The sequence below is a fragment of the Tachysurus vachellii genome, chromosome 12, assembly GCF_030014155.1.
Source record: "Tachysurus vachellii isolate PV-2020 chromosome 12, HZAU_Pvac_v1, whole genome shotgun sequence".
NCBI lineage: Eukaryota > Metazoa > Chordata > Actinopteri > Siluriformes > Bagridae > Tachysurus > Tachysurus vachellii.
This window is the reverse complement of record NC_083471.1, coordinates 8,834,720-8,848,921: the sequence shown is the minus strand read 5'-3', so window position 1 is coordinate 8,848,921 and position 14,202 is coordinate 8,834,720. Positions and strand designations below refer to the sequence as shown.

At 41.3% G+C, this 14,202-nt stretch overlaps 1 protein-coding gene across 1 annotated transcript; it reads left to right on the top strand.

Annotated features, from left to right (window-relative positions):
- The first annotated feature begins 2,054 nt into the window (after nucleotides 1-2,054).
- On the top strand, nucleotides 2,055-12,778 carry slc1a3a (solute carrier family 1 member 3a). Its single transcript, XM_060883519.1, has 10 exons — nucleotides 2,055-2,176; nucleotides 3,311-3,518; nucleotides 3,691-3,828; nucleotides 5,632-5,839; nucleotides 5,980-6,022; nucleotides 6,173-6,441; nucleotides 7,964-8,197; nucleotides 8,676-8,870; nucleotides 9,003-9,137; nucleotides 11,792-12,778. Exons 2-10 carry the CDS (start codon nucleotides 3,338-3,340, stop codon nucleotides 11,997-11,999), a joined length of 1,611 nt encoding a protein of 536 aa, XP_060739502.1. The 5' UTR covers nucleotides 2,055-2,176; nucleotides 3,311-3,337; the 3' UTR covers nucleotides 12,000-12,778.
- The last annotated feature ends 1,424 nt before the right edge of the window (nucleotides 12,779-14,202 follow it).

Sequence of the window (14,202 nt, the reverse complement as noted above, 5' to 3'; positions counted from 1 at the left end):
TCCCGCCGTACACTGTATTTCTCACGCAGAAAATCTTTTTGACTATTTATCTATATATAATATCTATATTTGACTATTTATATATTTGATATGCCGCAGCGCCCAAAATGTATCTGTCCGCACCGCTGTTTCTATGGAACCGGGCAGGAATCAAGCACCCAGTCATAATCTCTCTCTCTCTCTCTCTCTCTCTCTCTCTCACACACACACACACACACACACACACACACAAATTAATAAATGGAAATTGAACAAATACTTTGTATTTGGTTAAAATGTGGTCAGTGATCCCGGTGAATCACATAATTTTTTATTTTTTTATTTTTTAAAAAAATTCTCTTGCCTGTCTTCACAACTTAGACCCTGAGTTGGTGCTGCAGTACAGCGTGTTACACGGCGGCTCGGTTCTTTGCCTTAGCTTTGTGTCTCTCTCATGTTCTTTGTGCTGAAGGATGATGTGCAGTCAGAAGACCAGAAACCTTAGAAACTCCCGTCAGACACCATTGTTCCCTGTATAATCACTGTCTGATATTCATCACAGCACATCGTTCACACAGCTTCTGTTTTTTTATGAGATTTTTGCTTTATTTCTTGAATACTTTTTCTCTCAGTTTCTAGAGCCTTCACTTCAGTACTGCAGATGTAGGAATTTCATTCAGTCCTGCTCCATATGTTAAACTTTTACTTTCTTCACATAATCTTTACATTTTTGTGTATGTGTGTGTGTGTGGGTGTGTGTCTGTGAGTGTGTATGTTTGTGTATCAGTGTGGGTGTTTTATGTGTCTGCGTGTTATTGTCTGTGTGTGTGTTTGTGTGTGTGTGTGTGTGTGTGTGTGTGTGAGACTGATTGAGGGGCTCCACAGGACAACTGAAGTGCAGGAGATTTATAAGACAGAGGATTAGCATTTCAGTTTAATTACAGTTTCCATGGAAAACAGAAGGAGGCTTTTATCTGTGCCTATCAGAATACACTGCTTCCAGTCACAACTCTGATCTAATATTAATGCAGTATGTGAATATTTTTCTGTAGTTTTACTGCTGAACCTATCACATGTCTCTACATGTGCATCTCAGTGACCTGAGAGGGAGACAGGTAAGCAGGAGGTGTGTCCCAGTGCATTGTGGGATATCCCCAGGGGATGGAGCTGTATGTGGGGCAGGTGATGTGATCCGCTCGTCTCTTTTTGCCCCCATGAGGCAGCAGGGCAATGGGAACGGGGTGGCTGTGGGGCAGCTTTGTGCTCTGGCCTTTGTATCACCCTGTTCCCACGGTCTGACTTCACACACACACACACACACACACACACACACACACACACACACACACACACACACCTGGGTCTCTGAATGGAGATCAGAGATCAGCCGGCTCATACACTGATTCTAGATCGCACGCACGCACATCACACACATTCTCACATAACTCTCTCTCCAGATCAGAAGGACATCTGAATTATATAAAAAATGTAATTAAATAGAAAATTCTAGAGCTCCAGGTGAAGTGGTGAACTACAGCTAGACTGGAAAATATGTAAGAACATGCTAAGACATGTACACACAACCAGAATTTAATGATTATGCAGTCCACAAACAAGAAAAAAACTGTGTGTGTGTGTGTGTGTGTGCTTAGCTGTTCTTATCTGATTCAAGGTTATTTTCCCATTAGAGTTATTAAAACAATACTCTATATGAGTGTAAGAGCAAGAGTAGTGTGTGGAAGCTGTCCAGACAGGCATTACACACAAACACATGCACACACACTCTCTCACACTCACACATACACACACGCGCACACACACACACACACACACACACACACACACACACACACACACACACACACACACACACACACACAGAGAGTTTTCCTTCCCATTTGTGGTTTTTAGGGTTGGTCTCTCTCTCTCTCTCTCTCTCTATCTATCTCTCTCTCTCACACACACACACACACACACACACACACTCGCTCTCCACCTCTTTTGCTCTTTTCCCTCCACTCTCTGGTTCTCTGATTGGGTCCTCTCTGCTGTCTAGCTCACACCCACCAGGACGCAAGACCCTCCCATTCTATGACTCTTTTTTTGATCTCTTACACTTTTTCTCTCGAACTAAAATTCACAAATTCTCTCTCAGTGTATCACTGCTCCACGTTTCAGCCTACAGCACCTCACTTCTGTGAGTACTCTGTGAATGTGTGTGTGTTTGTGTCTGCCTGTGTCTGTCTGTGAGTGTGTGTATGGTCCTGGCAGTGGATCTAGCACACGTGGAGCTGTAGGCAAATAAAGAATGACTGTGTGAGTGTGAGTGTGTGTGTATGTGTGCATGTGGGTGCAGTTTCATTACCTGAATAAGTGAAGCCTGTGTAACCCTGTGGCTCTGACAGTCAGTGACGTAGACGTGGTTTTGCTTTGTTTCTTTATTTTTTTGTTTTGTGTCTAATAAATAAATGTTGTTAATAAATAAACAAATCTTAAGTAAAAGTTTGAGAACTATTGCAGGACTAAAGTAGAAACACAATCTACAGTTAGAAACCAGCTGAAAATAAGTTTTAGAAATGAAGAATTACTGAACAGAGCAATTTATAGAACTTGAAGTAAGCAGAACTGAAAAAAAAAAATTATAAAATTATATAACTGAATTATTATGATAAAGTAAAACTGTCCGGTGATCATTCCAGCATCTGATTATGTTTAGTGGGGTTCTCTGACTGCAGAATGTTGGAGAACCACTGATCAAAATGTAATCTTAAACCTGTCACCTGATGGGGCACTGACCTGAGATCAGCTCTCAGTTTGTTCTGTTAAACTCATCATGTGCTGAAACTTCAACAAAAGATACAGAAACCTTCTGAGGAACTCAAGGATCTCTAAATCCTTCTGAACAATAGAGGAGTTTTCAAACCACCTGAAGAACTAATGGGGTTCAGAACCTTCTCTGAACTTTGTGTTCAAGGGCTTTTTAAGAATAGAGCAGAACCTTCTACAAAGCTAAAGAGTCCCAGAACTTTCTGAAGACCTAAACCACTACTGAAACTTTTAAGGATCTAATGAGTTCCACAGTCTATTGAGGAAACAAAAAACTTCTGGATCCTTCAGAGGAACTAAAGAGTTAAAGAGTTCCACACAACCTGAACCTTCTGAGAGGTTTTGACCTGAGTCTCTGGACAGCTATTGAGTAGAATGTGTGTTTTTGAATATGTGGAAAGTTCTGCAGGTATATTATTACTCTGCAGTGTTAGATAAGCAGTAGCACCAAATGGTTCTATGTAGAAGGTGAAGACTAGAGCATTGTGTTTGTTTTTCTGGTCAGTGTTTGAGAGGGATCGGAGAAGCCACTATGACTCACAGTAATGGGGAGACGCAGCGTCCTGGAGGCCGCATTCAGCAGATCAGAGAGAGAATGAGGCAGAGATCGACCAGAGCCCGAGATGCTGTGCAGAACCTCAAAGCTAAAGATGTCCAATCCTGCTGCAGGAGAAACGCATTTGTCATCCTCACCATTGCTGCGGTCATTGTGGGTCAGTGTGTGTGTGTGTGTTGTTAAACCTTGCATGATCTATACTTGTTTTTACTACATAAGTTATTGTTCCATACTGCAGATCTGTTACACAGACCCATTTCAAGCTTATATAACCCTTTGTGTGTGTGTGTGTGTGTGTGTATGTGTGTGTGTGCGTGTGTGTGTTGTAGGTATTGTTCTGGGGTTTGCATTACGTCCATATAAGATGTCGTATCGACAGGTGAAATACTTCTCGTTTCCTGGGGAGCTGCTAATGCGCATGCTGCAGATGTTAGTGCTCCCACTGCTGGTGTCTAGTCTAATTACAGGTACACAACATTACACGACTCAACACTACACAACATTTCACAGTAACACAAACACAACACAACTCTACATATCACAGCACAACACAACACATACAGATACCATGTAAGACAATGCACGTGTATGTGTGCGTGTCCATGTGTGTCCTTTTTCAAAGAGGCATGAGGTCAGAGTTCAGAGTGACCATAGAGCAAACAAACAAAGAGCTCATTCAGTCACTAACAAGCATACACACACACACACACACACACACACACACACACACACACACACACACACACTCACACACACACATAGATTTGTTCCACATTAGGTGAATCCTGATCCTATTATCTCTAAAGCTGTGTTATCAAGTGACTGCAACAAGAAAAAGTTTTTGTGTGAGAGAGAGGGGGTGGTTAAATAGTCTCCACAATAAAACCGGTAGAAACTTGGGCCTTGAGTATTGTTACTATGGACACAGAATTAATGAGAGTAGCAATGCGTGAATGACCAACACACAGCGTTCCCAGGCCTGAATATGTGTGTGTTTGTGTGCGTGTGTGTGTGCCCACCCCGATGCCCCTTCAACTCTTCACCTTTTAACCCTGAAGCCCTCCACACACGTTAATTTACTGCCTTTTTCTTTTTCTCCAAGCTGTGACTCCATATTGAGCAGGTCAGATGTGAGTGTGAACTGCTGCCTATTTGTGCAGAGATGTGCATCTCACATTAATGTCATGTCCATCTGATCTTTAGAACATGACGTTCAGCTCTAATACATTTGTACATGCACAGATGATGTACATGTTCATTTAACTGTCATTATTTTACTGGAATTTGTTTTTGACAGAAAATCCACAGTTAGCATTTTTTAAAAATAATTTTTGTATCCAGGGTCGGGGTTCGATTCCCGCCTCCGCCTTGTGTGTGTGGAGTTTGCATGTTCTCCCCATGCCTCGGGGGTTTCCTCCGGGTATTCCGGGTTCCTCCCCCGGTCCAAAGACATGCATCGTAGATTGATTGGCATCTCTGGGAAATTGTCCGTAGTGTGTGATTGCGTGAGTGAATGAGAGTGTGTGTGTGCCCTGCGATGGGTTGGCACTCCGTCCAGGGTGTATCCTGCCCGATGACGCCTGAGGCACAGGCTCCCCGTGACCCGAGATAGTTCGGATAAGTGGTAGAAAATGAATGAATGAATGAATGAATGAATGAATGAATTTTTATATCAGAAATAAATGCTAAGCTTGTAAATTAAACATTTAATCAATGATGTGTGAAACATTTATGCGATGAAGCACATTTTGGAGTTACTCACTCTCTCACTCATTTTCTACCGCTTATCCGAACTACCTCGGGTCACTGTCTCAGGCGTCATCGGGCATCAAGGCAGGATACACCCTGGATGGAGTGCCAACCCATCACAGGGCACACACACACTCTCATTCACTCACACAATCACACACTACGGACAATTTTCCAGAGATGCCAATCAACCTACCATGCATGTCTTTGGACCGGGGGAGGAAACCGGAGTACCCGGAGGAAACCCCCGAGGCACGGGGAGAACATGCAAACTCCACACACACAAGGCGGAGGCGGGAATCGAACCCCCAACCCTGGAGGTGTGAGGCGAACGTGCTAACCACTAAGCCACCATGCCCCCCTCATTTTGGAGTTATAATTGATTTAATTTTAGAAGAACCACAGACTTTCTCTAGCTTCTAAATCATGCTCTTTCAAACCCAGCAGATAATCATGTTCTTAACTCCTATACACACGCACCTTTCTCTTTATTGTCTGCTTGTTTGTGTGTGTTTGTATAGGCATGGCTGCACTGGACAGACGAGCGTCAGGTAGGATGGGTATACGAGCCGTGATCTACTACACCACCACCACTGTCATTGCTGTCTTCATCGGAATCGTCATGGTGATCATTATCCAGCCAGGAAAGGGCGGAGCCAAACCACAAACACTCTCACAGCAGAATCTAGAGCAGGTGAATGCTGCTGATGCCTTCCTGGACTTAATCAGGTACACACACCTGTATAATATACTCTCTATTGGCTACACATTGAGAGAGAGAGAGAGAGAGAGAGAGAGAGAGAGAGAGAGAGAGAGAGAGAGAGAGAGAGAGAGATTTTTTCAACAGATAATTTTTTTCTCTTTGACAGAAACATGTTTCCTCCAAATATAGTTCAGGCCTGTACACAACAGGTAACACACACACACACACACAACTGCATGTATCTGCTTCTCAATGAATTTAAGTCAAAGAAAAGTTTAGAAGTATCACTTGCATCTGTTTGTCTGTCTGTCTCTGTTTGTCTGCCTGTCTGTCCCCCACTCCCACCCCTGTGTGTGTAGTTTAAGACTCACACTGGGAAGCGGGTGGTGACGGTGAGGGTGTTAGTGAACAGCACGGTGAACGGTTCCAGTGTGGGTGAGGATCAGAGTTATGAGGAGGACATCCCGATTCTGGGCACAGTGAACAGCATCAATGCTCTCGGCCTCGTCGTCTTCTCCATGAGCTTCGGCCTCATCATCGGCAGCATGAAGGAACAGGGCCAGCCGCTCAGGGACTTCTTCGACTGTCTCAATGATGCCATCATGAGGCTCGTGGCCATTATCATGTGGTGAGTGAAGCACAGGGGGGTTTCAGAGGTTTCTGATGGTATGGGAGTAGTTAGGGTGGCTCCAGAGGTCAGGTGGCCTGATGGGTCAGAGGTCACCAGGGTCAGAATGAGGTCTTTATAATGACTCAAACAGATGGTGCAAACTGAACTTGTGTTTTAACACCATTCATGTGAGTGAAGACTCCAGGTAACAATATAGTGTTTTATCATTTACATTTATGTTTACATTTACAACATTTGGCAGACATTAGCATTTGTTTTATCACTTATGTACACCCCTGTATGGAACATTTAAGATCATCAGCTAGCATCTATAACTTCAGGAAAAAAAGACATAACACGTATAGGTCACATTTACAGATAACCTTGTATCATTTCAAGAATGATATTGCAACGTGAAAAAAACTGTCTGGAATATCAACAGTTAAAAGGAAAACGTATAGCATAATAGTTATAAACTGCAGCCAGCACTGCCTGCTAAGAGAATAAAATAAAAACAACAAGTACAAATGAATAACTTTTTATAAAGCTTTAGAAACTATTATCTCAAGACAATACACACCCAAAAGAAACATGAGAGAAAGATTTTACAGACCCTCACAAGAACAATTTCTTGACATTGATCTGCACAATCAACATTTCTGTGACTAAAAAACACAGAATTTACAGTGAAATTATTTTGAATTATTTCAAAAGTACATCATAGAGTTCAACAAAGCAAAAATGACAGGAAATGGAATTAAGAGACAGAAGCATTTGCAGCCACTGCACAGACAACAGAGCAGAAACCTGCTGCCACAACTTCTAGTCTTCTGAATCTTACTGGTGAGGAGAGGTTTGTATCTTGTGGTGAGACCTCTGTCTCATTGAATTGTGAGACCATCACCCTGTTGGGGATGTTGCTGATGTCACTGTCTGTTGTTTTGGGTTTTTCCTTCACAGATGTCACAAGGTTTCTGTCATCACTTGTTGTTTTTCTTGGTCAATCTGGTCAGTTTGTGTGACTCAGTGCTCCACTGGTGTCTTTTTAATAACAAATGCAGTTTTCACAGGTGAAACCCACCTGATGTAAATATCAGGAAATGAAATCTGAATGAATTCTGATTATTTGAAACCAAAATGTCTTCAATATCCAGACATTATAACTGGTCTCACTGTTCTAAATTCACCTTCAGACCAACAAGACATCCTCAATATCTACAAATAAGAACACCTGTATAGAACATCTCAGATCTCACACAGTCAATAAAAAGTAGATACAGCCTGAAATGATATTTTAAAAATTACAGGTACATTCCAGCAAACAAAGTTACCTATGGACAGGTATGCTCCAGCTGCCTACACCCTTAACAATAAAACAACTTAATTGTAAAGATGATGGAGACTTCTTTCACTGTAGATGTATCATTTCACCTCGTTACCTGTGGGTAGGCGTCTTATTTCTGAAATGACACAAATAAATTAAACCACAGGCAGCTCACGTTATACTGATGTGATTGTCTTGCTTGTTACCTGTGGGCAGGTATGCTCCTGTGGGCATCCTCTTCCTGATTGCAGGAAAAATTCTGGAGATGGAGGACATGTCAGCGATGGGAGGAGCTCTGGGCCTTTACACCATCACAGTCATTGTGGGTCTGCTCATCCATGCTGTCCTCGTTTTGCCCACTATCTACTTTCTGGTCACACGCAAAAACCCCTTTGTGTTTATCGGAGGTCTCCTACAGGCCCTCATCACTGCACTGGGCACCTCCTCCAGGTGAGCAGCACACCTGTACACCTACCTACACTACACCTATATGCTTGTACTGTATATGCCACATCTACAGACATGTAAACATGTATACCTGTAGACATCTACATTTCCACACCTGTGCACATTATTCCTTAGCAACTGTATGCACAACGTCTGCCCACTAGTATACCTGTGGACATTAAGGCTGTACACCTGTATACCTGTGGAGACTGAATATATACACTCCTGCACCTACACACCTGTACACCAGTGTACACTACACCTACATACAGGTGCCTTTCAAAAATGACAATTACATCAGCATTTGTGTACAACTTTACATCTTTCCTATATACAACCCACACACTCACATACACACACACACACACACATTCTGCACACCTGTACCTCTAAACACTGACACATTCCTTTTAGCTTTAATGCACACACCTGTCCAGAGTTTAGAAACTACCAGGGACTAATAAAAACTGTGTGTGTGTAGCTCTGCTACTCTGCCCATCACGTTTAAGTGTCTGGAGGAGAATAATGGTGTGGATAAGCGAGTCACACGGTTTGTGTTGCCAGTCGGAGCCACAATCAACATGGATGGCACGGCGCTGTACGAGGCTCTTGCTGCCATCTTCATTGCTCAGGTCAACAACATGGACCTTAACTTTGGCCAGATCCTCACAATCAGGTGCACACACATACACACACACAGAAACCTTAATTATACCTTTTTCATAACTTTTAGTTTACTTTAATTCAGTGTACAATTGTTTATTCCAATTCCAATTAATAAAACGTTATTCTGCTAAAACATTGTCAGTATCACAGCCACAGCAGCGAGCATCGGAGCAGCAGGGATCCCCCAGGCTGGTCTGGTTACCATGGTGATAGTGCTTACCTCTGTAGGACTTCCCACTGATGACATCACTCTTATCATCGCAGTCGATTGGTTTCTGTAAGTGTATACTGTGTGTTTTCTAACAGGACAAAATGCCATGAGCAGAAATTTAGTACAATGTGTGTGTGTTGAGCCATACAGGAAGAGCTTTTCCCTTTTCAGTCCATTACCCACAATCCATCTGTTTATGATCAGTCCAACATCTGAGTCCAATGAACCAGTTCTGACTTCTGACACACACACACACACACACACACACACACATACACACACATACAGAGAACCTTATTGTTTTCATTGCCCTTAGAATTTGGGATTTGGGGACATTCTCTTTAAAAAGTGTATTACTGAATTAGTAATGCTTCTGTCTCATCTTTTTAACAATATGGCCACTTTATTAGTACAGACTCTTTTGATTTTCGCTCCATTCTGTTTAAACTCTAAACCTCCTGTGAGAGAAGGATGATAAGAGGATCAAAGGAGATGATCAGACTGGTCTGAGCTGAAAGGAAGTCACTCACTCTTTACAACCACACTGAGAAGAAAAGCATCTCAGAAAGACTTTAAACCTTGTGCTGGATGTACAACTAATTGAAATTTTGTTACATACACAATCATACACAGTATGATGTAATGAAATGCTTTTTACGACTTGATTTTAAAAAAAAAAGATATAATATAGAAAAGGTAGTATAGAGAGATTAGAATGTCTAGACTGTTTAGAATGTTTATGTTCCATATTATGGTACAGTAATGTGGGATGATGAATATGAATATAGAATGTTTTATATTTTGGTAAAGTGAAAAAATGTGCATGTAATGCAATTTAACTATTGAGCAACTGTGCCAAAGTCCAGCAGAGGTAGTGGGGGATATGACATAAGTCTAGGTACACGGTGTTCTCTTGGTTGAGGGCAGAATGTCCTGCAGAAAGAAGATTCGCCTCATCCTCTGTTTTCGCCTTTGAGGTGTAGGAAATGTTTAACACCTGAGAGGGCAGTTTAAATTCCTTTAAGTGTCTGAGATGGTAGAGATGTTGTTCTTGATCACGGTGTGTGACAGGACCATGACAGGTCCTGCACGATGTGAATACCTAGATACCAGAAACTGTCCACTCTCTCTAGTGAGCTTCTGTTGATGGTGAGTGGCTAGTATCTCCTCTCATGCTTCATGCTAAAGTCCACTATCAACTTCTTTGTCTTGCTGACGTTAGGAGGAAATTGTTCTCCTGACACGAAATCTCCAGCAGTAGACATGATTTGTCTTGTAGAAAAAGATCAGTAGTTTTTCAGTAGTATCCAGACACAAGCCTGTAAACACACTTACATTTAAACAAACAAAAAAATAGGGATAGAAAATGGGACCTTTTTTGCCATCAAAATTTTATTTATTTAAGAAACAATGCAAACAGTCCAAAAACTAGCAAATCAGTGATGGCAAAATTACGAAATAGCAAAAATCCAGAAACAGGTAAACGTCGTACACAACGAGCACAATAAAAACAGCGAAAACCTTGGATTAAAAGTCCTTAAGGCAGGGTCTCCGATTTTTGAGATGCTTCAGAAAACTGAGTCGGGCCGATAATAAACAAAAATCAAAACAAAAATCAAAACAAACGTGTAGCCAATGAGCAGAAAGGGGCGGGTCTTGTCAATATGCGGCGGAGAGAGTGTTCAGTGCGCATGTGTGACATTAGCAGAAAGAGGTTTTATCAATGACATGGAGGATAAAAACAAAGAAAGAAAGTGAAGAAAGGCTTACGATAAGGCAAGAAGCAGGACCCGTTTTAATATAGGATCAACTTTCCAGCGTTGGAGAGAACTGAAGGAGCAGTAAGTTGGCCGCATATTCACAGATTGGAGTTTCCCGAGTCAATAACTCCTGAGCTAAACGCTGTTACTACACAAATAACACCTCTTTTCTATCGTAATGTTTTGCTAGTGACAGCGTTTAGCTCAGGAGTTATTGACTTGGGAAATTCAACTTTATTTAAGACGCCGAGGCGCTTTTTTCCTTCTCGATAGGTGAGTAACGTTGGTTTTGCTTTGTTTCACAGAACTAATATATGCCGTCCTTTGCATGATTTTGCTTGTTTGTTTATCTACAATCGTATTGTTCTTCCCTTCAGCTATGATAAAGACACATTTCTTTCCATTATTTGCCTGGGTTACGTATGTATGTGTGGGCGGAGCTATCAATACAGGGGTGTGACCCATTTGGGTTAGGGGTGTGTTTGTTTTGGTGATTTAAATGTCGGCATTGGCTTTCAAAAATCGGAGACCCTGCCTTTAATGGCGGGTAGAAAAACCTGGGCGAGGGCTCCCTCTGGTGGTCAGAAGGGTACATGGGAGATGATGTTGTGACACTCATTTTAAACAGTTTTACTGGTCAGGAAACAAACATCTGTGGAGTCAGATCAATAATGTCATTCATTTCTCCTCAGCTAAATGATTCTACATGTAGCTAACTTTGAAGCCTCGCTGTCACTAATGCTACTTTATCTTTTTTGCACCATGTTGTTAAAGAATGTGTAATGTAACACTGTGTGATGTGCAGTGTGAGGAAAATAATCTTTGGGGTGGTCACAGTGGTAAACATTATATTAGTGAAAGTAATGTGAAATATATCTTGACCTCATCCCTTATCTTTTATAAGAATGCATTTATAATGATGGATATTTCTCTCTACTTTTCATTCTCTCTCTCTCTCAGAGATCGTTTACGGACCACCACTAATGTTCTGGGTGACTCGATAGGTGCTGGTGTGGTGGAGTTTTTGTCTCGTCATGAACTTCAGGCAGCTGATGCTGAACTGGGGAACTCAGTTCTGGAGGAGAGCGAAAGAAAGAAACTGCCCTATCATCCCGTCTCTCAAGAAAACGAGAACGACAAGATCCCCAACAATGAGACCAAGATGTAGCTAAACATGCGAAAGACTCTGAAACAAACACAAGTCCTTACAGAGAAAACAACACTTTCCCTTGGACACTGATGCATTATGGTTAACGTGGACTTGCCATTCAGTCAGGAATTTAGAATTGTTTTGTTTTTGTTGTTTCTTTTAGAATCACTGAATACTTATAAAATCATGAATAAACATAGAAAGTTACATTTAAACTGAGCCAGCATGCTAATATAAAGCATCAGCAAAATACATAACAACAACGCTAACAGAAGAGTCATAACCATGCTCCTGTTAGCTGACTTGCTAATTATTTAACTGCCCATACACACAGGTGTCAACCTTTTAGCAAGATGTAGCATGTCAGAATACTGCTTAAAATGTTAACTAGCAGACCACAAGCTAGAATGTAAAGCTAATTTCTTTTAAGTAGTTACTGATGCTAACTAGCATTTCTCAGTTTTATACACGTTCACTATGTGTGTAATACTACTTAGATACCGCCATCTTTGATAGGTCACTAGCGACTTTAGCCTTTAGGAGTGTAGCTACACTAAACAATTATGTAATGTAAGTAAGTAAGTAAGTAATGTAGCAGTAATGTAATGTACGTAAATTAGTTTAATGCTAAGTATATAAATGTGTTATACATTGCTAATTAAAGCTAACTGAATTTAGGTGATGCATTATAGCATGCTAGCTGAGTTTAACCAAGCCCTTTTCTACTGTGTATTTCAAGATGTGATTGTATATGTTCACAAATCTTTTTTAAAATAAAACAAATCCTCACAAAATGACAGCAACATCCCAGAATGCAATGCACAAACTGAGTTGGGTGAGATCATGTAACCACTGTCACTGTTCCTGAAATTTAAAAAATTACCTCACTTATTCCCTTTTTAGTCATATATTTTTTTGCTTTTTCTGCATAAAGATTAGATACTCCTAGGAATTCAGGAATTTGAAGCTGTTAACCCTTTCTCTACAGTCCCTGTTAATGTCCTTACATCCTGAGACTAGCATGATCTCTGTCAATTTATCTGTAGATGTGATGACGGTGTTAATGCAATGAGCAGGAGTACAGTGGTGTGTATAAAAGCAGTGGAGTAGTGGGTTTTGCACACAGGCTTGTGGAGAGCTGGTGCTGAGCATGAAGGTGGAAGTGAGGGGGAGACTATTAGCGGTTTGTGAGGAAGTCCTTTATCCAGGTGTAGATGTGGAGACAGGCATAGTGCAATTAGTCTGTTGACTAGCATGTCTGGGATGATGGTGTTGAAAGCCGAGCTGTAGAGTATGAAGAGCATTCTTACATAGGTTCTCTGGGGATCCAGGTGTCTCAGTGTGGTGTGACGGACCATAGCGCCTTCAGTCAACCTGTTTGCTCTGGATACAAACTGATGTGGGTGAGAGGTGGAGGGGGGGGGGGGCAGGTGGAGTTTGATGTGTTATGAGGATTTTATTTTATCCACTAGACACTAGAAACGTGAACTTTAGATTCAGTACAGAGCAGGTAAGATTGTGACATCATCATCTGCCTGACTGTTGAATAGCTAAACCTAAATGTATTATCATTACTGCCTCCAACATCCACAAACACACACACACACACACACACATTACGTTCTCATGTTGATGACAGAACTTATTGATTTAATCCATACCCACAATTTAATGAACATATTGTGAATATTAATGACCAATAAAAATCTAAAACAAATTTCATTGATCAGAAATAAGATTTTGAATAAAACTGGTGTGAATTTCTGGGTTTCCCCTCAGTGATGCTCTCATGTGTGAGATCCAGAGATATGATGCAGTTGACACACGACTTCTTTCTATCAGTGATGTTCGTTAATAAGCTGATTAAGCTCATTAAACCTGATCATTTCCTTCTGTCCAGTAAAAAAAACATTTCTCTTTCCATGAAAACGGCTGAAAAACGTCTGGTTTTTTTTTTTTTTTTTTTTTGGGCCCAGAGTCCTGAAAGTACATTTTAACACAGACAGGTGGCGCCAGAGACTGTAAACGATGTCTACTCAGACTACAGACAGTCACTGCTCAAATCCCTCTCATATAACTGTACATCTGTCTGTCTGTCTGTTCCTATATCAGTCTGAGTGACCATCCTGTCTGCAGAGATAAACCCCTGATCCTCTTAACACACACACACACACACACACACACACACACACACACACACACACACACACACACCTCTACA

What these genes read in the sequence shown, in the direction of transcription:
- slc1a3a (XM_060883519.1), top strand. Translation starts at nt 3,338, where the DNA reads ATGACTCACAGTAATGGGGAGACGCAGCGTCCTGGAGGCCGCATTCAG. An exon ending in GGTGTCTAGTCTAATTACAG is followed by an intron (nt 3,829 to 5,631) that starts GTACACAACATT and finishes GTGTTTGTATAG; the next exon opens with GCATGGCTGCACTGGACAGA. An exon ending in TTCAGGCCTGTACACAACAG is followed by an intron (nt 6,023 to 6,172) that starts GTAACACACACA and finishes CTGTGTGTGTAG; the next exon opens with TTTAAGACTCACACTGGGAA.